The following is a 22123-nucleotide window of genomic DNA, read 5'->3' as shown; positions in this document are numbered from 1 at the left end:
TTCTATTATTCCATCAGTGGTCTTTGGGTTATATAGATAGATAGATTTAGAATGCAAAAGAGTTGCAACTTTATATGCAACTTTCTTTCACCAAGAATGCAATTAATTGAAAGCTGAAAACTGTTACAACTCAAAATGTAACCCTCTTGAATTCAATAACAGAGTGTATTAGCATATTGCAAAACTGTTATATGTACGTCCCAGAGCCATAATAAGCCATTTAGAGATATAACCTTTATACATAAGATAGAACTCGATACAAGCATTCCCATAAGTACAATAACTAAAACATCGAAAATTTTGAGTTGTAACCCTCTTGCTCTGAGCAGTCGATTTACAACTACAAAATGTATTTTTTCAGTGTTTTTCTTACTATAGTTATTTTTTGTTTTAATGTACTACTTAGCTTTAATTTGACTGTTTTTTTCGTGTTGAAACAAATTATTTAGTTTTACATGTAATGGATGTAGTATGTATGGGTGTAGTACATGTAATGGATGTAGTATGGGAAAAAATGATTCACCTTACGACATTTTCATGATACGATCTCAGTTTTGGAACAGATTAATTTTGTATCCTGAGGTACCACTGTAATACTTATATAATACTAGATCAGTGGTTCCCAATTAGTGGTACGCGTACCCCCAGGGGTACGCGAAATTGCGTGAAGGGGTATGCGCCGCAATCTAAAATCGGTCGATTTAATATTTAAATGCATGAGATGAAGCAATCAAAAAAATAATACAGATCTGGAAAAAAATTTTTCCAGCTGCATGGAATATTTTTGCTGAATTATATGTTTTGAAGATCACAGATTCTAAAAATAACTTCCATTACATCCCATCATGTAGAGGCTTTTTGCAAAATAAAAACAAACTTTTGATAAAAACTCTAATATATTTAGTTCATTGTAATAAATATTTTCTTACAACTAATCAACAAATTGTTTCTGATATTTATACACAATTTTAGGTCTACTCTTTTTTCTTATGAAACCTTTTCTTTTTCTTTTTGATGCACCTCCAAACTCGTTTGCAATTTCCTTCTCTGGTTTCTCGATTGAGCATCCAACAGTAGTCAGCTAACATATTGACATCGCATTTTCCTTGGTAACGTCTCTCGATATCACGGACATCCTGTTGAAATCTTTCACAATGTTCTTCATTGTAGGCACCAAAGTTTTCGGGAAAACAGTCAATATGGGAGTGTAAGAAATGAACTTTTAAGTCCATCTTGCATCTTTGAGCTTCATACGCTGCTGCCAGCATGCGTTGTACAATGGTTTTGTAGTCAGGGTCCTTAGTATTGCCCAAAAACTTATGCACTACGTTCTTGAAAGAGTCCCATGCTTCTTTGTCCTTTTCTGCTATTGTTTCCAGAAATTTGCTTTGTCTCGATCTCCAAGTTTCAATTTGAAATATGCAAATTAAACTTTCTTCACAAACTCATTTATGTTTCTTTGTTGACTTTTCACTACGTATTCACCACAAACATAACAGACGCTGTCTGGAGAAATTACACAACCTCTGCGAGCCATATTCCAGAAATAAAAATACAAGTACAGTAGCGTTCAAATGATGGATATAAACTGAGTGTGGCATTAGATGGCCAGCGAGATACTGAATTTATTTAGCTTGTTGAAACACGATCTAATCCAACAGCGGGTTGTTTATATTTATTCCTAGTATTTCAGATAACATGTCAAAACATGCTCAACCTCACCAATAATATTACTCACTATCAACTTTTAACCTGTTTCTATACGATCATTCGACCTTCCTTCTAACGCTAAAAGTACTTAACCCACCTCCCCCTACCACTACTCTCTTCAACCATTAACATTTTTATTTATTTACTAGCTGCGAGGACCCGCTTTGCTGGGTTTTTATTTGTTCGTACATTTGTATGTAATATAGTTTTTTTATATATATAAAAGACTGTTTTTCTAAATAATCTAGAATCTAGCTGCAAGGACCCGCTTCGCTGGGCAAAAAGTAACGATAGTGAAGATTAAGATAATTACATTATGGCTAATCTTACCCGTTTTCACAGAATGCAAGAATTAGGTCCCCCGTTTCCAGACTAATTAGAGAATTTTTACGTTTAGTCAAACGAACAAATTTCAACGTTTCTGGAACGTTTTCAATCGTTCTATAATCGAACCAATTCGAATTTTATGTTCGAATTTAATTCGAACAAATTCGAAAAAATCGAACAAAACATTCGAAATAGAAAGCCACTTTCAACCACTTTCAGCCTCATATCTCCCGCACCCTTATAGCTATCGAGACGCAACCACCCCTATGCACGAATGGAGACTTGGGGCTACCACCACATACAAACACCATTCACGTGCGATGTGTAGTTTTGGCGAAAAAGTGAGATATAGGGACATACATGTCCATTTATATATATATATAGATATATATATTACAAAGTCCAGGTGTAATTGATAGAATTAATGTGAGAAGTCTTCGTTTTAAGGCTATTTTTTAAATAAAAAAAGAATAGTAAATTTTAAGTTAACCAGGAATTTTACGCTAAATACAAACAAAAACTTGAGTGTAACAAAAAATTTGACGAGATGGAATTTTTGGTATTTTTTTCGTTTTTACCAAGTTGAAAATGTATAAAAATCCTATGCAGTATTTTACTTGCAGACCTGTGTAATGGGTGGACCATCAAAAATTCGAAAATTTGAAAATTTACAATACGATGTCGAATGTGCAAATTCATTTATTTATAAGTAAAAATATTCTCGAAATTTTATAAAAAAAAATACATTTGTGACGATACCTAAATGAAATTCTTACGCAAGAAACAAAAATTGTACAATTAACACAATTTGTGTTAATTGTACAATTATCATTATTATCGTGCCAGCGAAGCGGCAATAAAATATTTACTACCATTTTGCACAACATACTTCTGCGAGAGCGGATTTTCGGCCGTGACAAACATGAATCGTCACCGACTTCGACTCGAAGATGACTCGAGATTGAAGCTGATCAAAAAGCAACCAGATTTTACAAAGTTGCGCAAAGAAAATCATGCACATTTGTCACATTAAAATTAAATAACCTTATGTTATTTTCATTATTATTAGAATTGTATTTTAAAGGTACTGTAATAAATGTAAAAAAAAACTTATTTTATGTATCACTAGCTCTCTACTCACGGCTTCGCCCACATTATATCGAATTTTCTCGTGGGAGTAAGATATTTTCTCGCAGTAAAATGTAGCCTATGTCCATCTCCAACGTTTAAGCTATTTCCGTTCCATATTTTATCAAAACCTGTTCGGCGGTTTAGACGTGAAAAGGTGATAGACAGACAGAATTACCTTCGAGTTTATAATATTAGTATGGATTAATATGAATTTCTGATATAAGGGGTACGCGAGTTTGAGCTCTTTCTTTAAGTGGTACACAGGAAAAAGTAATTGGGAACCACTGTACTAGATTGTAGAAAATCTGAAATTTGAGTCTTTTAAAAGGTGTATTATAGAGATTTTTTTTGAGTTACACCAATAATACGTTTGTATTGAAAAATCAATATATTTATTTATAAACAATGAGAAGTTATTTAATCTTAGTTGTATTATTAATTAATTGTTTAATATTTATTTCTATATTTGTTGACATTATATTGGATTCTGTAGGGATAGATATTTACATACCACGGATGTGATATACTGATTGAGCCAATAATTTTTTATCATTAATTATTGATCAAGAAAAAGCTGACTCCATCAATAATGTGAATCTGAACTTCCAATTTTCTGAAATGCCAAACAATCTACTTGAAGTGTCAAAGGATTTCAAAATATTAAATTTGAGCTGCCAAAGATTTATTACATCTGTCCATTTTAACATAAATTGATGTAAAAATTTAATATTTTTATCACTAGAATGTTTTAGCTTATAGTGAAATTTAATTAATCATCTTAAATAGAAAGGATATATTTGATATCTGTCTGTTTGGAGAGCATATCCAGGTATTGTCTTTCAACTTTAATCAATCTATGTAAGAAAATTATATGAAATTGTTCTAAATCATACAAAAAATCCAAACCCCACATTGGGCTAGCACAGAGGTGTCCAAACTTTTTGACGCAAGGGCCAGATTGGGAATTAAATACATTTCAGCGGGCCACATGAATATGTGAATTAAAAAGTCTCATTATGACTAAGGCAGCATTAAATTTTATTTTTTACAGTTAATTATAGATACACCAATACTAAACAAGCATGGCTAAATTATACATAATTAGAAAATTATTTCATGCAACTTTTAATGGGAATGATTAAACTGTGTTTTTTGCTGAAGAATTTCTTTAAAGTTGGGATTAAAATCTGAAACACCAATTATAAGCAATGATTGCAAATGATCATCTGATAAATTTGCCCTGTACTTTAATTTCAGATACTTCATCCTGGAAAACGTTTGTTCGCACATATAGGTAGTCTCAAACATAGAAATAAATTTACAAACAAATTGCTTTAAATTTGGAAACTCTTTTGCATTCAAAAATTTGTAAAAATCCACCAAGTTTCCTTCCTTGTATTTATTCTTGATTTGATCATCAGCTTGAAGATCAATAATTTCCATTTGAAACTGACTTGAAACGTCTGCAACATTGCAGCCAAATGGATTTTGAAACAGCTGAATTTCCTTTGAATTCCTGTCAAGATCAGAAAATCGTTTTTGAAATTCTTGTTTTCAATCTGCGATGACTTTTATTGCAAATCTGGTTGGAAATTGTTCATCGGTTTCTGTATTCAATTCTTCACAGCACGGGAAATGAGTAAAATTACATTCATCTAGCTGACTTTCGAGCAATACCAGCTTTGCCCTGAATGCTTTGATTTGTGAGAATAAATTACAAATTAAGTTGTTTTTACCTTGGAGCTTTAAGTTCAAGTTATTTACGTGTGTCACAACATCTGCAAAAAAAGCCAACTTCCAGAGCCACTCAGCATTTGATAAAAGTGGTTCAGGGTGATTTTTCTCCGCAAGAAATAAATTAATTTCATTTCTAAGCTTAAAGAACTGTAATAGCACTTTTACACAGCTAAGCCATCGAACTGCAGTATAATATGACAAGTCACCAGTCTTGGATTCAATTTGTTCGAGAAAAGATCGAAATTGGCCATGATTGAGTGCATGTGATCGAATAAAATTTACGACAGAAACAACTGGTTTTAAAACGCAGCTCATATTGACATATTTCACACACAGTGCTTGTTGATGGATAATACAGTGCAGAAAAATTGGTGCTGGTGCTCCTAAACCTTCACAAGCTTTTCTAATTTGCCCAACCACACCGTTGTTTGCACCAGACATGTTTCTTTCTCCATCAATTGTTACACCTTGGAGTCGATTCCAGTCCAAGTTATACTTTGTCAACGTTTTTTGTACTACTTTGAAGATATCTTCTCTAGTTGTAGTGCTGTGCATGCTGTTAACGGAGGCTAATTCTTGTGTGACATTCAGTTCGTCGTCAACTCCACGAACAAAAACTAAAAGTTGTGAGGTGTCACTAACATCAGTTGATTCATCCATCGTGAGAGAATACCGAGTGAAACGCTGTACTTTACCAGTAATCTGGTGAAGAATATTGTTTCCAATATTGTCAATTTGACGAGCAACAGTATTACGGGACAGACTGATCATTTTGAAAAGTTGCAACTTTTCTGGGCACAACTCGCCAGCATCTTCCATCATACACTCTTTAACGATGTTTCCATCCATAAAGGGTTTTCCTTCTTTCGCCAACAAATAAGCAACTTTCAAGCTAACTAAGGTCAATGATTCATTTTCTGAGTTTGCCTTCCTAAATAAATTTTGCTGAGTACACAAACTACGATGCATTGTTTCAAAGTTTTCAGTATGCTGCTTGTCCTTAAATTGTGAGTACAGTAGAACCTTGATTATCCGCCCTCTACCTGATCAACCGACCCCTTGGTTAACCGACTGTCCTAGTCGGCAAATTTCAAATGTCCGCTAGTGATGTGGCGCTACAATATTTGGCTATGTCTCGGCTACTTTAATATTATTTTTACGTGTTTTAGCTGGCAACACTCATTCGACCATGAAAGGGAGTCAATATTTAAACGAGGCTTAATTTTCTAATTTTTAACGATACAATAGCGACGATTATTATTTTAAAAAATTTTTGTTAGGCTTAACATCGATGAAAATTCATCGCAAAATAGGTTAATAGCGATATACTAATATACTAATTACATGGGATATAATAATATACTACACTAATAATGGATTTTTTTCATACTTTTCGGTTATCCGACTTTTCAATTATCCGACCAACCCCAGTCCCCAATTAGGGCGGATAATCGAGGTTCTACTGTATGTTGAAGCATCTTTTGTTTCATAATGTCGACGTAAATTATATTCCTTTATTACAGCAACAGTGTCATTGCAAATTACACAAACAGCTTTGCCATTCTTTGACTGAGATTGCACAAAGAAATATTTTACTCCCCATTCTTCAAAAAAATGCAGCACTCATCATCAACTTTTCTTTTTCTTCTTTCCATGTTTAAACCTTCAAAAAATAATATTAAACTTCAAAATAATAAATTTGTAATACATTAAATATCAATTTACACATACCAATTTACAAATGAGTCAAGCACAATAGAACAGAAGACGACAGAAGGCAATCCCGAGGTCAACTACAGAGATGCCACATACAATGCTCTTGATTTTTTCTTTCTCCCCCTCTACTCACTAATACAAAGACAACCCACAGAATCTCTGTATTCATGTACCTTCGCTATTCTCCTGCCTTTGTACCAATTCGGCAGTTACCGAACAATAGCCCAAAACAATATTTTTATGACTGTAAATTAAAAATTCCTTTTTTACATCAAATATAATTTTTACAGTTTTTTTTAATTTTCGATATACATTTCTGAAAGTGAAACGGGTTCGCGTGAAAAAATCAGTATTTTTCAAAATTCTTTGCGGGCCAGATAAAATCACCTGCCGGGCTGGGTCTGGCCCGCGGGCCGTAGTTTGGACACCTCTGGGCTAGCATAATATAATGTCAGAACTATTAGAGTATTGTATAATTTAATATGCATTTCCAAGTTGGAAATTTTCAGCGATGAACATATGTAACATTATCTACTAACATTTTTATTTTGATATTTTTCTATATGCTGTGGAAACATTTTGTTCCAATTAAATATTACGCCCAAATAATTTATTTCATTTTTCAATGTTAAAGGTTGGCCATTTAAGTAAATTCTTTTTTTTCTGACATCTTCACATTATTTATAAATAAGATTAGTTTAGTCTTTGATGTATTAATTGTTAAATATATAATTTGACAATTATAAAAAAATTTGTTAATTAGCAAACATAACTAAAAAGTTGGAGAAGCAATAGCATATGTGCATAGTAAGTCAAATGCTGTTTCATTTTGTCAATCTGCTATAGTGTAAGACGGGTTAGCAACCTGTTTTGGCTGTGGGTCAAAATCAACCAAAATGTGTGTATTAAGACAACGTTTTGGGTCAGTAGTATTTTCATTTTAAAACAGTCTCACCAGTCCTAGGTAATGAACGTGCAGATCTACTTGCCAGGGAGGCTGCAGCGATCAGTACCTCTGGCTCTTTCAAGTATTTAGTGTTACCTGCTTCTTTTCTTAAGCTCCAGCATTGGAACTACAGCTTGGATCTCTGGCAGCAGAGATGAGATAGCTACAATGGCCTTGCCAGGAACTTTTTTCCATCTATTCATGACCACCTTTTTCACCGCCGGGTTAGTCCGGACTTTGAAACCACCCAATTCTTCACTGGGCATGGGAGATTCCGGGCCTACTTATAGAGGTTTGGCAAATCTGCAACGGACATCTGTACCATCTGTAATTGCCGGGATGGGGTTGAGCACTATATATACATGTGTCCAATGACCGAGGATGCTAGGCATGAGCTTTACCTTGCTCTTAGTTACAGGGGTATTAATTGGCCTTGTGAACTTCATGTCCTTCTTAAGGATAGTGACACCTACAAAGCATTCAAAAATTGATTCATAAGTATCACATACACTCTGTCATTCATTAAGTTGGTCAAGTCTGTCATCAGGCATTGTTTTCATTTGCTCCCTGCACATTATTGTACGTACATATCATTATTGTTCTGCTGCAACATGTATCTGTGTAATGTTTATTATTAGTATTGTCTGTTTTATACTACTGTATGTTATTCTACTCAAGTTTTGTATCATATCGGTTGATTTGTATTGGTCATCTCACCATCTGTTCATACTTCTTCTCCATTGTCATACTGTTTGTATGTTATCTCTCTGTTATTATGTATGTATTTACCTGTGCTTTGACGTATCTCTGTATTTAACCCAATTATGCTCTGGCGGTATCGGTAGTAAATAAAGATAAAGTAAAAAAGTCTCACCAGTGTTATCACATGTTTGTAAAGGAATTATGGATTGGCGTTGCCAAACTTATCAATTTCTTCTTGAAATTAGGCTGCGTACACACTAGGTGTTTTTAAATGCGAGTTTGACGAACGAAGAGTTCTGCATAGGCGTACACACTCAAACGCACGTTTTTGGCCAAGCGCGCATTAAACGTGCATTTATAGATTTTTCTTAAAACGCGCGTTTTGCGGGCGTCAGCCGAGCGCTTTGAGATATATGTGCTGCCATGTTACTGTAAGAGGGCGACGAGTCGCGAAACTGTTGAGACGTGTGTGTGTGTGCTCTGTTTTCCGATCGCCGCATCGTGGATACCGTCATTTAATCAGTGGATTATTATACATCGCTGGAATCGTCTAGACACCAGCTATCGTTTGACGTCCGAATTTTCCGGATCTGACCAGCGGAACACGAATTATGGACCTTGGAAGTTTTGGATTTTCCGGCCGCCATTTCCGGGTGGTTTCCACCGGTAAGTGGTAAAGTCGCATATCATTCTATTCGGGTTTCCAAGGGCTATCTATCGCCGTCGTCCGTTTTTCTTTCCGTAGTCTTGTTCGTGTTTTACTGAGTCCGAAAGTTGGCTCCGATCGGGCCGTTTTGCGGGCTTCTCGGGCCTCCGTCGTTCTTCATTTTCGGGCATTTCTTAGCTTATGAGTCTATCTAAGTGTGTATAATTTTATGGGACGGTATGTTTATTAGTTATAAAGTTACGCTAGTTTTAAAACTTTCGGTGAACAAAGAGGTAAAGGGTCGTTGACCTTGGCACGTGGACGGGTCAACATCATACTCGACCCTAATCCGGCGGTTTGTTTCGGCTATTTTTCGGGTCGTTTTTGTCGCTCTGTATCGTGTCATATATCGTTCGGCTGCTTTAATTTTTCTCTTTTTATCTCAGTGGGTCTTAGTATTTAATTAACTGTAATTTTCATTAAATTTTCTTCAGGTGTTTATCACTTCTGTCAGGGCCAGGCTTTGTCTCCTGGGTCTGGGCCGCTTGCCGCGGGCTCATATTTACATTATATCTCTTACTACGCTATTAAGGTTGGTTTTTCGCTAATTATAATCATGTCAACTCAAAACTTATTGTCTCACCCTGCGGATGCTTCCATCCAAAATTGTAAGGTAAACATCACTTCGCTTGAAGATACCATCCTGAAAGAAGCCAACCAACACGTCCTTAAGATACTGGACTTGCTGCCTGAGAAATATAGCAACAACATAAGGACCGAAGAGAGAAAGGAGGTCCGTGATCGTGTCACCCGGCTCTTCTCGTGTCTCGGACAGTTTCATGGAATACTAAAGGAAGTAAGGTCTAAATCTGCTCTGCACCCTGCCCCACCCACTGTTGCTCCCCTAGCACAACCTGTCTCTTACGCTGAAGCAACAAAAATTAACATTAAGCCCAGCTCCACTACAATGGCCATCAATAAATCACTAAAAAACAAAGTCGACATTGAAGGTACCGGAGGCAGCTTTGCCCTTTTACTCTACCCAAAACCTAACGAAGAAGGGCTACATACCAACATGAAACACATTGAAACGGAGATCAAGAAAAGGATTAAGCCACACGAATTAAAAATTAAGGTTAAATCAGTGCGCCAAGTTAAAGGTGACGGAATATGCTTCAGGACCGATAGCCAAAAGGAAGCTGAAATACTATCTGAGGCAATCAAAGAACATCCAGATATAGCAGGGAAAATACACAGTAAATTCTCCGAAGGTCGTAGGCCACGTATTATTCTCACTAACGTCCCAATTACTGTAGAGGAAGCAGACATCATACCCATGATTTTTAATCAAAATGACATTTTCCAAAACACGACCATAGAAGAATTTGCCAGTGCCACAAGAATCAGCACTGTGCTATTCAGGAATAATAATAAAGAAAATTGTCGCCACATAGTAATCTCAACATCACCCAAGTTCAGAAACATCCTGGTTAAAACGAAACATATTGCTCTAGAATGGGCAAAAATTTATGTCAACGATTATATCCCATTGGTACGCTGTTACCAATGTTGTGGATACAATCATCTTTCCACCAACTGCCCCAATAAACAAAGATGCAGTCACTGTGGGAAAACACATAAATTTAGTGACTGCAGAAAACTAGAAGATCCACCTCAATGCACGAACTGTAGAACTGTCAACAAGGAATTACCGGAATATGACAGATACGACACAACTCACAATGCCTTCAATCCACAGTGTCCACAGACCATCAGAATGAAAGCTCAGACCATCAGAATGAAAGCTCAAACCATCCGACAAACTAATTATGGGGTGTAGTCTGAAGCAAAAAGATTTGAGGCTTATCCAAATTAATTTACAAAAATGCAAGGCAGCAACTACCGATGCCTTTTATCAGGCCACAAACAGGAATTTAGACTTGATGTCTATCCAGGAGCCCTACGTCCTCAACAATAAAATCGCCATGTTTGGAAACTTCCGTACTATCTACTCACAAGAGCACAACAGTCCGCCTAAAACTGGCTTTGTCATTATAAACGACAGCCTCGACGTCCAGCACCTAACTCAACATAGCAACAACTACTTTACTACAATCAGTGTCAACCTTAACAGCTCTACCTACATCTTCATTTCTTTTTACTGTTCCCCAACTGATGACCTTGCTCACCCATTGGATCTTCTAGCTACTACCATCCAACAATTACATCATGCTCCAATCCTAATCACTGGGGACTTTAATGCAAAATTGCACACTTGGCACAGCCCGGTTGAGGACCTGAGGGGCTACCAGGTTGAGGAATTCACAACACAATATCAGCTGACCTCGCTGAACACTAGCACCCTGCCAACTTTCTCCTCCTCCAACGGAGACAGTTGGATCGATATTTGTCTTGGCAACAGTAAAATCACCAGAATAAATCTTACTTGTAATACCCTAGATATTCACACGGCAAGCGACCACAATTATATAGAAACGAAGATAGATCAAGTGACTCCTATCCCCAAATACTGTATATCTCAGCGTACTAACTGGGATCTTTTTTACCACCTTATTCAGCTTAATTGGAAAACAGAGGACATAATAAATATCACCGACTCTGCAGGAATCAATAACATCGTTAACAATCTACAAATGGTCATACACCAAGCTTACTATCAATCCACCACTGTTAAGACTGTTAAACGTTCTGCCCCTTGGTGGAACCATGATCTTAACAAGCAAAGGAACATTTTAAGGAAAACCAAAAAGAAATTTAGAAAAGAAACTGATCACAACAAGAAACAAGAAATTCGTACTGAATATCTGACCCTATTCAAAAACTACAAAACCTCTATCAACAAGGCAAGGACACAAGCCTGGAAAGACTTCTGTACCAAGGTTGGTAATGAGAATCCCTGGGGTACTCCTTACTACGTGGTTAACAGTAAAAGGAAAAAACTGCAGATTCCGCCTACTATTAAAATAAACAACACAGATTATACGAGCTCTGTTTCTGACACCTACCGTCATATTATCCACGAACTCTTTCCCGATGACTGCCACGACACTGACGACCAAAACCATCAGAATATCAGGGTCAGCATTGAGAAGGATTATTACACCACAAACGACACCCCTTTCACCACTACCGAGATTGCCAATGAATTCCGTAAATTAAAATTGAGGAAAGCGCCAGGCCCCGACAAAATCACAGCTAAAATGGCCACGATTGCCTTTAAGGCAATTCCCACATCCTTTTGCACTCTTTTAAATAAATGCTTAGACATCCATTATTTTCCAAATGCATGAAAAAAAGCCTCGATTAAATTAATACCAAAGAATAAGGAGAACAACCCTATTACGGCGTCAGACTTCAGGCCCATCTCACTACTCCCGATGATAGGAAAAGTCCTCGACGCTCTCCTCATCAACCGCATTGTTTACCACTACGAGTACAACAACATCATGAGCGACAGACAACACGGCTTTAGGAAGGGCAAAAGTACGGTTGGTGCTATTGACAACCTTATAACCCTAATTCACAAAGCTAAGGATGAGGGCAAGCATAGTATCATGGTGGCAATAGACTTCAAGGGGGCGTTTGACCACGCATGGTGGCCTGCAATATTACATAACTTAAGGAATGACAAGTGCCCCCAAAATTTATACTGGCTGACAGCAAGCTACCTTCAAAACAGGAGTATCCAGATTGATTCTGGCAACAACACTTACCACCACAAGAATATTAACAGGGGCTGCCCTCAGGGTTCCAGGTCAGGTCCGTACCTCTGGAATATTCTATATAACAGTCTTCTTAATATGCAATACAATCTGCCTAGTGAGCATCAGGCTCTTATCCAGGGGTACGCCGACGATACGGTCATCTTGCTTAGCCATGTCAATCATGAGGTTCTTCAAGACAGAGTCAACCAGACTCTTTCCAAAATTTCTGATTGGTGCAACAAAAATAAACTTCTGATAAACCACGACAAATGCCACGCCATCGTTTTCCCTAAAGAAAATATACTAAAAAAAGGGCCAAGTATTAAAATAAATAATAGAAAGATTAAAAATTCCTCCGCAGTTAAATACCTGGGCATAGTAATAGATCAAAAATTGAACTGGACAGACCACACACATTACATTTACGAGAAGGCTATGAAAGTCACTCAGGCTCTGAAAAGCATCAGCAGAAACCACTGGGGCTATGGCCCTTCCACCAGCAGAACACTCTACACCGCTGTGGTGGAACCCATCATTACCTACGGCTCTGAAATCTGGGGCTCTTCTGTCAACAAAGTCCATATAAAGAGAAAGCTTCTCTCAATTCAAAGGCTCCTAGCAATTAACATAGCTAAATCTTATAAGACTGCACCAACGGAGGCCCTCTTGGTCATCAACCGTACTCTGCCAATCGATCTCAAGATCAAAGAAAATTATATCAAATATAATCTCTGCAAGCTAGCCAACAACCTCATTAACATGGAACAATTCTNCCTAGCAATTAACATAGCTAAATCCTATAAGACTGCACCAACGGAGGCCCTCTTGGTCATCAACCGTACTCTGCCAATCGATCTCAAGATCAAAGAAAATTATATCAAATATAATCTCTGCAAGCTAGCCAACAACCTCATTAACATGGAACAATTCCGCACTACGGTTGCCAAAGAAGTATACAATACAGACTTTTGTACACTCGCTAATCTAGTGAATACCAACGGTATTGATAAGTGCTATACGCATCAGCCAGTTCATCCTAGCCTCACCTTCATTGACCCTTCTGGGACCTATCACAATGATAATCGGACAATTAGTATTTACACTGATGGGTCCTACTCCAAGCTCGGGGTGGGCTGCACCATGGTAGTTCACAAAGGAAATCATTGTCTCCATCAGTGGAGCAGGAACCTTGCCTTTCACTGTACCATTAATCAGGCGGAGTCCTACGCCATTTACAATGCCATTAACTGGATAGTAAATAATCAGCATAAGTGGCTCAACCATAACTTCTGCATTCTCAGTGATAGTCGGACAGCAATCCAGCAAATCATTAATGCCAATAACACACTTCTTATTGTAAAGGACAGCATAAACAATTTACAGGATCTACAAAGAATAAACATCAGGGTTGCTATACAGTGGGTCAAGGGGCACTCTGGGAACGCAGGGAACGACAGGGCAGACCTCCTCGCTCGTATCGCCCCTACCAGGGCCACCAACTTCAGCTACCATAAAATCAGCAATAGACGTCTTCGCAAACTGACGCATGACATAATTTTGAAAACCTGGAAAATAAGGTGGGACAATTGCACTACTGGTAGGCTGACCCACAGATTCTATCCTTCACCTACGGATAGTCTCAGTCACCCCCTCTTCCCCTCCTTCCAAGTCACGCAGCTACTGACGGGGCATGGGAACTTGAACTCTTACCTAAAGAGGTTCCTTCATAAATCAAACGGGCTCTGCAATTGTGATATGAATGAAGACGAAGACGCACACCATATCATTTTCTTATGTCCCTTCTACAGGACACAGAGAAAGACACTTGCTCAAGTAATCAACAACAACGGCATCCACTGGCCCTGTGAACTTAAGGCATTCACCGAGGATAAGACGAATTTCAACGCTCTCAAGCAGTTTGCTGCTAGTATTAAAAAGCTAGATTAACCGGGAACAATCTCTTGGTAGCGGACTCTGGACTATCGAGATTGTCTCTCCGTCTCTAGCTCTGGTGTTCCACATTCTCTGCCACTCAGCGTTATGTATCTGCTGTTTTCTTGTGCCTGTACTGACAGGCTGGTGTTCTACTATATAGTTCTACAATGCTGCATGCTGTTTTCCATTGTATCTCGCAGTTATCCATGACATTTGTCAAACAGCATCTTCTGTTTCCTACTGTAATTTCGCCACGCTTATTGTATTTGTTTACTCTATATCTAGGTATTTTATTGTTATCGCTATTCATGTCATAACCTACATATTGTTATTTGTATTTGTTGGTATCTCATGTAACCCTATGTATAATTCGCACTGTTATCGGCGATCTCACAAACATTTGTCGAACCGCATCTACTATTTCTACGTCCTGCCTAATTTTATTTAACTGTAGTGTCACTGTAATGTCACACTTTATGTTATAATCTTCATGTAAATCATTGTTTATTTCGGTATCCCATGTTTCAACAATATTATGTATATACTATATTTGCCTTTTGGATCATCGACGCTCCCAAGCTGTTCCCCTGTATACGCGATTATTTCAGACATTTGTCTTTCAGCATCCTCTGTTCGCTTTTGTAATTATGTCACAGCTTTTATCAACTGTATTATTATATACTTCTGTATTAATTTGTAACGTCTCTACTCATGTCATAATCATCATGTATTTGTTTGTATTATTTGTATTTGTTTTCTATGTAACCCATTGTATTTTCTTTTAATAAATGCCGATGCAAGACGCCCATGGGTCCCATGACCCTGGTTGACTCTATTTCTTCTATCCTTTCCTACTTTACTTCCCCTTCTCTCTAACCCCTTCTTGGCTACTTTACTCCTTCTTCAACTTCTACACCTATAACGGGCTATACCTCTGAGTTCGGCCTCGTTTCCCCTTTCTTAACACTGCCATGTTACTGTACATTCGATTGCGCGTTTTCGGGTAGAGTGGACGTACGTTGGCCAAAATGGAGAATGATCATTTCAATACTGATCTATTTATTGATGAAATCTAAAAGAGACCAACCATTGTCAAAGGATTTTATAGATATTTTAAAAGAATTTAAAAACTTGGGCTCATTTTGTCTTAGTTTTGGATACAATGTCGCAAACATTCCATGTGTCAGTCTATCTCGTGATATTGGGTGCACCCAAAATTGTCTTTGCCTCTGCCATCGTCTTTTATGGCGACAATGGAGGAGGGGCACACAAGCAATTACTTTTACGTCCATTTCCAAACTGAGCCAGTGCATATGCTCCACTAAACGCTCGTCTAACGCCGAGCTAACACCTGGTGTGTACGCTGCTAACGCACGTTTAACGCAACACAAAACGCCTAGTGTATTTGTATTTTAAAAATAAAAATGCATGTTCATTACTGTAACTTTGTAATCATACAAAAATGTTAGTTATTATTTATATTCAGTTAATTTTTTTTATGTATTCAAGTGTTTGTTTCATATTTGTTTTATAATTTATTTTTATATACTATATATTATTTTTGGAACTCAAATGGGTCATTTGAAATTATGAAATGGGTGACAGATTGTTAAGGTCTGTTGTAAGGGATGAGGATCAGGGAATTTGTACAGTATAGTGTCGTTTATTCGAAAGCCGGTTATCCAAAATGTCAGGTAATCAAAAGCATTACAGTCGGCAAATTTAAATTTTTTCTAGTGCTGTGGCACTGCAATCTTTGGCTGTATCTTGGGCTAATCCAATATTTTTCTTTGTTGGTGTGTGTGTGTTAGCTGGCAGCACTGGCACTTTTGTGTGGTGTTTTTCTGAGGACTATGTCGTGCTAAAGTTTTTGATACTAGATCACTTCTAAAGTATATTTTTTTTGTTTTTATTTTTTACAATATATTTATTTTGTTTGTAAAAAATAAAGAAATAATTTTTAACGATACAATAGCCATGATTATTATTTTAAAAAGTTTATGTTAGGCTTAACATCAACAAAAATTCAATGCAAAGCGACACACAACGTAGAAAATTTTCAACATGGGATAGGTTAATATATTTTTTCGTACATAATCGGTTATCCAAAAAATAAGTTATCCGAACAACCTCAGTCCCCAATTGATTCAGATAAATGATCCTCTACTGTATAAAGTTGGTCAGGATAAGTCATGGAATTAGGGACAAAAATTTGAGGAGTTACCCTGTATTTTTGATTGGCCACAATATTTTTTTAGTGAAGTAATAAAGTAATCAGTTTCTTAGCATGTCTATGAAACCTACAGCTTAACTGTTTGTACAAACTGCATAAAACTTCATTATTATTCTTATGATCATCAGACTCATGCTGTACACTTTACAGTCTGTTACAAAAGTATAGGACACCACATATTTTGTGTTTTTTCAAATTTATTTAAATTTTTGTTTTAAAACATATAAAACTGTTTTCTAAACAATTGCAAAAATATCATTTTCAAGCTTTATTTTTAAACAATACAGTAGAGCGTCGTTTATCCGAAGGTCGGTTATCCGAAGGAATTCCATTCGACAAATTTAAATTTTTGCCAGTGCTGTGGCGCTGTAATCTTTGGCTATGTCTTCAGCTACTCAAATATTTTATGTTTTTGATACTAAATTAACTTCTGAAGTAATTTTTTATTGTTTTTGTATTTTTCAATATATTCATTTTGTACAAAATAAAAAAATAATTTTTAACAATACAATAGTCTTCGTTAGGCTTAACATCGATGAAAATATAATATTTTTGTANTTTCGACAAGTATAAGTGATTCCAAAGGTATTACTGTTAATAAGAGAAATAGAGCTTCCAAGGATGTAAATATGAATGTGAAAGGATGGAAAGTTCTGGAGTATTGTGCGGATAATGATTTAATAATTCTAAATGGACGAGCTTCGGGTGATGAAGCGGGAGAGTTTACCTTTGTTTCTAACCGAGGATCCTCGGTAATTGACTTGGGAATAGTTACTCCTTCTGTGTGGAATTGTATTAAATGCTTTAGAGTAGAGAGTTGTTTTTGGTCTGATCACTGCCCAATTGTACTTTATTTGGAAGATTGTACCACAGATTCTTTGGGTGGTTCTGGTACTTGTTATCAGAGGATTTTCTGGGATATGGATCAGTTGGAATCGTTGTCAGCTGGTTTGAGGTGCTGCTTGGAACAGACCCCTAATTTATCTTTGTTGGAGCTCAGCAAGGTGATATTGGATTTGGCTAAAGTGAAAGGATTGACTCAAAGGAAAAAGACTATGGTTGGAATTGATGATTGGTTTGACTTGGATTGTCGACTAATGATTAGAGCTAGAAACAGAGCTTGGTTAGAGTTTAAAAAAAATGGTTTGGCGGCTCAGAGGAGAGTTTTTGTATTGTACTGGAGCTTGGTAAAGAAATTATGTTTAGCAAAGAAGAAAGAATTTTGTAAAAGGTTACAAAGTTTTAAAAGCTTATATAAAAATAATAGATTATTTTGGAATTTATGTAGAGCAAGAGGAAATTGTGTTAGGGTAAATATTAGTTTACTTGATTGGTTTGGTTATTTTTTCTCCCTTTATGGCTCTGAGAGTCCATATAATTTTGATTTAGTGGTTATTAATGATTGCGTGACTTGGTCGAACGAAATATTGGATTCTTATATTTCGGAGGAGGAATTAAGAATTGTTTTAAGTAAGTCGAGTGTTGGTGGTGCTCCGGGAATAGATGGTATTCTTACTGAATTTTGGAAAATTGATAGTGTTTTCTTTTTATTAGATAATTTTAATAAGGTTTTGAGAACTGGTGTTATTCCAGATGAATGGAAGAGTTCTTTATTGGTTCCAGTGCCTAAGGGTGGCTCAAGATCAGTGCTTACAAATTATAGAGGTATCTCATTGTTATGCTGTGTCTCTAAGATTTTTTGTAGAGTTTTGTATTACCGGTTAATAAGTTGGTTGAGTATGAGAGATATTTTATCAGAGTCAGGCTGGCTTTCGTACAGGCTACTCGACTGTTGATAATATTTTTATCCTGTATACTGTTATTGCTAAGACATTAAACAGGAAACGGCGTAAGGTTTATGCTTTTTTTATAGATTTAGCATCAGCATTTGATTCTGTTGATAGGAATTTATTTTGGAGGAAATTATTAAAGTTTGGTTTAAGTTTTAAGTTTGTATCTTTATTGGCAGAGTTATATAGTGGCTCGAACGTTAAGATTAAATGGAGGAATTGTTGTTCTCAGCCTTTCTTTTCTGATAAGGGTGTTAAACAGGGTTGCATTCTAAGCCCTATTCTTTTTAGTTTATTTTTAAATGATTTTTTGAATTGTATTGATGATTCCGGCAGTGATGGAATAGTTGTTGGCGGTGTTTCTGTTAAGATATTAGCGTAAGCGGATGACGTGGTAATTGTGGCAGATTCTCTGAGGTCTTTGCAAAGGTCGATTGATCTTCTGGATAAATATTTAAAGGATAATAGTTTACAATTAAATCTTACAAAATCCAAGATTGTGGTCTTTCGGAATGGTGGTAAGGCTTCTAAGGCTGATAAATGGTGGTTCCGAGGTGTTCCAATTTTGGTTTTATCACAATATAAGTATTTAGGTGTAATTTTTAAAAGTAATGGCTATTTTAGTACTCACGTGAGGTCCTGTAAAATTAATGCAGAGATAAAAATGGATAAAGTTATGCATATGTGTCAGTCTGCTAAGTTGTGTAATTTGAAAGATCGATTATTTAACGCTGTGGTGGGTTCATCTCTTCTTTATGCTTCCGAGGTGTGGGGATTTCAGGCGGAAAGCTTGGATACAATATTAGTTACTTTTGTTAAGAGAATGTATGGGCTTCCAAGGTGTACTCCTGGTTATTTAGTATCTAGTTCATTGATTCCTTTATCTTGTTTGATCTTGACTAGATGTGTTAATTAGATTTTTAGAACGTTGAGTTTAAATGATGGACGTCAGTAAGATTTGTTTGTGTTTTGCTTTGAAACAAGCTGAGTTATCTTGGTCGAAATATTTGTTGTCTAATTGTTCAAGGAATGGAATTAATTTTGATAATTTGTTACAAGATGTTAACAGTGTCTATCTATTAAAGTTAAATAAGTTTGATAATTATATTTTGAAGTTGAATCATAGTATTTTTTTAAGTTCTTATTGTGAGTGGTATAAGAGTCTAAATAAACCCTTTTTTGATAGTTTTATTTATAATAGTAATTTTTCTTCTAATGTCATGATCGTATTAATGCAAGTAAGATGTAATTCATTAAACTTTTTATGTAATTTCAGAAGGGAGAGTTGCATATGTGGTGTGGCTGACTCGCCATTGGATGCGTTTCATATCGCTGTTTGTAGTTTTTTGTCAAAATTACGTGAGGACACATTTGGGGTTCCCTGTTTTTCATTTAATCAGTTTAAAAAAGTTATTTCTGATCTTGATTTATTTTTTAAGGTATTTATTTTTATAAAGAAGGTTAATTTGTTTATCTCATAATGTGTACAATATATATGTGATTTTGATTTTCTTCTTATTGTTTTTAGGCTTAAAGCGAAAGTTGTGGTTATTTATGTAAATTTTGTCTTGGGGCGTGGTCTGCCTATTATTTAACCTGTGGTTGTTTGGACTGCTTGGGAGACTATCCGACTTTTTTGGAGCGTGTTGTAATGTAATGTTTTTTTCTTTTCTAGGTAAGTTTAACCTAGGTAATTCTTAATTAGATTTGGATAGTTCTCCCAAGTAGTTCTTTAAGTTCTTTAAGTAGTTCTTTAAGTTTTGTGGAATTTTCTATTAATATAATGTGAGATCAGCCGAGGGCATTTGCCAAAGGGTACCACTTACTCGGCTTATTCAGTGAGAATAGTTTCCTAAAGTTTCAGATCTCTAGATCTGATCTTAAAATCTTTCATAGGAGAGCGATAATCGCTAGTAGATCTGAACTGTGAAGTCCAGATGCTCGTCAGGGCTGACACCAGTTTGTCAATTAAATTCCGCGGACAAACACGCGTGGGAGATCTGATTCAGACACAAATTAGAAGTCATTTCTTTTGATAAACAAACAACAATAAATTTAATAAGACATAAGAAAATAAAAACTAATACAAAATATTAAATGAAAGAATGATATAACTACCACAATTAAGATACACGTCGAGAGATATATGGACTTATACTATACCCGTTGCACGATCGAGAGAGAGAGCTCACAAAATCGTTAGAAACATACAACCTGTTTTAGTTGTCGTTTGTCGTCTTCTCTGTTGGCAAGGGACACTTTGGAGATAAAGTTCATTTACTTCTTTCCATGGGAGATCGATATGTACACAAAATCAAAGTATAACTTGTAAGTGCTAACTCTGGAATTATTCTATGTGACTCGTCTAAGGGCGTTGGTCATCAGGAGGACAATGTGTGGAGTCCGGACACTTCCAGGTCTGTCGATGAACTCCTAAGGCGGTGCGGAGCCAAATATGTGGAATCCTTACTCTTTCAAGTCTGACGATGAACTCCCCGAATTCTGACAAATTTCCCCTATATCTTGTGATTTACGACCAATCAACTGCCAGAAACTCTTTCATGTGAACAGATGAAAGGGGAATCAAAGAGGGGTAGATAGTTCCCATCTGAGCGAGATTTTTAGCGGATAAGGGAAAAACAGAGGATGTACGAACTTCCCTCAAAGGAAGTAACGTCTGTTATCTGCCTTTTCCCACATTAAAACATTATTTTTCTCACAAAAATGAAATAATATTTTATGACAATATTTAACATTATTAATAAAATTACTGTTTTAGACCCAGGGGCCTTTCAGGTCTCACATTAATATGTTGTTGTCATTGTTGGATATATTTGTGGAATATGTATACAGTCGACTCCCCTATAATTATGATTCCTATAAAACTGCGAAAAAAATTGTGACGGTATCTGTAAAAAAAGGTAAAAAAAAAAAAACTCCTATAATTACGTAAAACGTCATCGGGCAGCTGAACTACTTTCCCGCCGTCCGTAGCGCCATGCTACAGAGAGATTTCTATCGTCTGGACAGTATTATATAAATTATATATAAATTAGGTACTGTATATATAATTATATATTAACTTATTGTAACTTTATTATAATTAAATATATAATTTCCGCCGTCTAGCGCGGCGCCACGCTACGGAGATTTTTACGCTAACTATCGTCTGTCAGTATGTAAATTAGGTACCGTAAGTCTAATACAGTACTGTAATTTTATACATTTGTTGTGAAAGAAACATTTCTTATTCAACGGCGATTAAAATTATTTATATTAATGATGTCTCGGAAGTTCTATGAAGTTTTCACAGAAAAATAAGTTGTTAGAAATCGGCCGCTCTTTGCTGAGCTGTTCCGCGACGAAAACAATGTTGAGCAATGGCAATGTCGAATGGTGACACTCGGTAAGTAATCCTACAATTTTTTGTTTATAGCGTAGTTTATACGGATTATTCCCAAAAAATATATACGTATTTTGGAAATGTTGAGTCGGATTAGTCTAGAATCGATTAATTTTATGGAA

At 36.2% G+C, this 22123-nt stretch overlaps 4 protein-coding genes across 4 annotated transcripts in view; 2 read left to right on the top strand and 2 right to left on the bottom strand.

Moving 5' to 3' along the window:
• LOC111614620 overlaps window positions 1-334 on the bottom strand; it is a 2501-nt gene extending 2167 nt beyond the window's left edge. Inside the window, exon 1 of the mRNA XM_023355984.1 lies at window positions 4-334. The gene's annotated coding sequence lies outside the window, so the exon portion shown is untranslated. The remainder of the gene's footprint in view (window positions 1-3) is intronic.
• A 4388-nt stretch (window positions 335-4722) lies between these two features.
• LOC111614622 (general transcription factor II-I repeat domain-containing protein 2-like) lies at window positions 4723-5874 on the bottom strand. The gene has a single exon (XM_023355986.1). The coding sequence runs from the start codon at window positions 5872-5874 to the stop codon at window positions 4723-4725; it is 1152 nt and encodes a 383-aa protein (XP_023211754.1).
• Window positions 5875-7965: 2091 nt separating this feature from the next.
• LOC111614623 lies at window positions 7966-12194 on the top strand. Its single transcript, XM_023355987.1, has 2 exons — window positions 7966-10683; window positions 10726-12194. Exons 1-2 carry the CDS (start codon window positions 9532-9534, stop codon window positions 10753-10755), a joined length of 1182 nt encoding a protein of 393 aa, XP_023211755.1. The 5' UTR covers window positions 7966-9531; the 3' UTR covers window positions 10756-12194.
• An 881-nt stretch (window positions 12195-13075) lies between these two features.
• Window positions 13076-14587, top strand: LOC111614621. Its single transcript, XM_023355985.1, has one exon. It carries the CDS (start codon window positions 13076-13078, stop codon window positions 14585-14587), a length of 1512 nt encoding a protein of 503 aa, XP_023211753.1.
• The last annotated feature ends 7536 nt before the right edge of the window (window positions 14588-22123 follow it).

The sequence above is a fragment of the Centruroides sculpturatus genome, unplaced genomic scaffold (assembly GCF_000671375.1).
Source record: "Centruroides sculpturatus isolate CEXI.00-Female unplaced genomic scaffold, Cexi_2.0 scaffold2073, whole genome shotgun sequence".
Lineage (NCBI taxonomy): Eukaryota > Metazoa > Arthropoda > Arachnida > Scorpiones > Buthidae > Centruroides > Centruroides sculpturatus.
The sequence above is the reverse complement of the archived record's forward strand: the minus strand, read 5'-3'. Positions and strand labels throughout refer to the sequence as shown.

Coding starts and splice junctions, on each gene's coding strand:
- LOC111614622 (XM_023355986.1), bottom strand. CDS start 5,874: ATGCATCGTAGTTTGTGTACTCAGCAAAATTTATTTAGGAAGGCAAAC.
- LOC111614623 (XM_023355987.1), top strand. CDS start 9,532: ATGTCAACTCAAAACTTATTGTCTCACCCTGCGGATGCTTCCATCCAA. Junction 10,684..10,725: donor TCAATCCACAGTGTCCACAG/ACCATCAGAATG, acceptor ATGAAAGCTCAA/ACCATCCGACAAACTAATTA.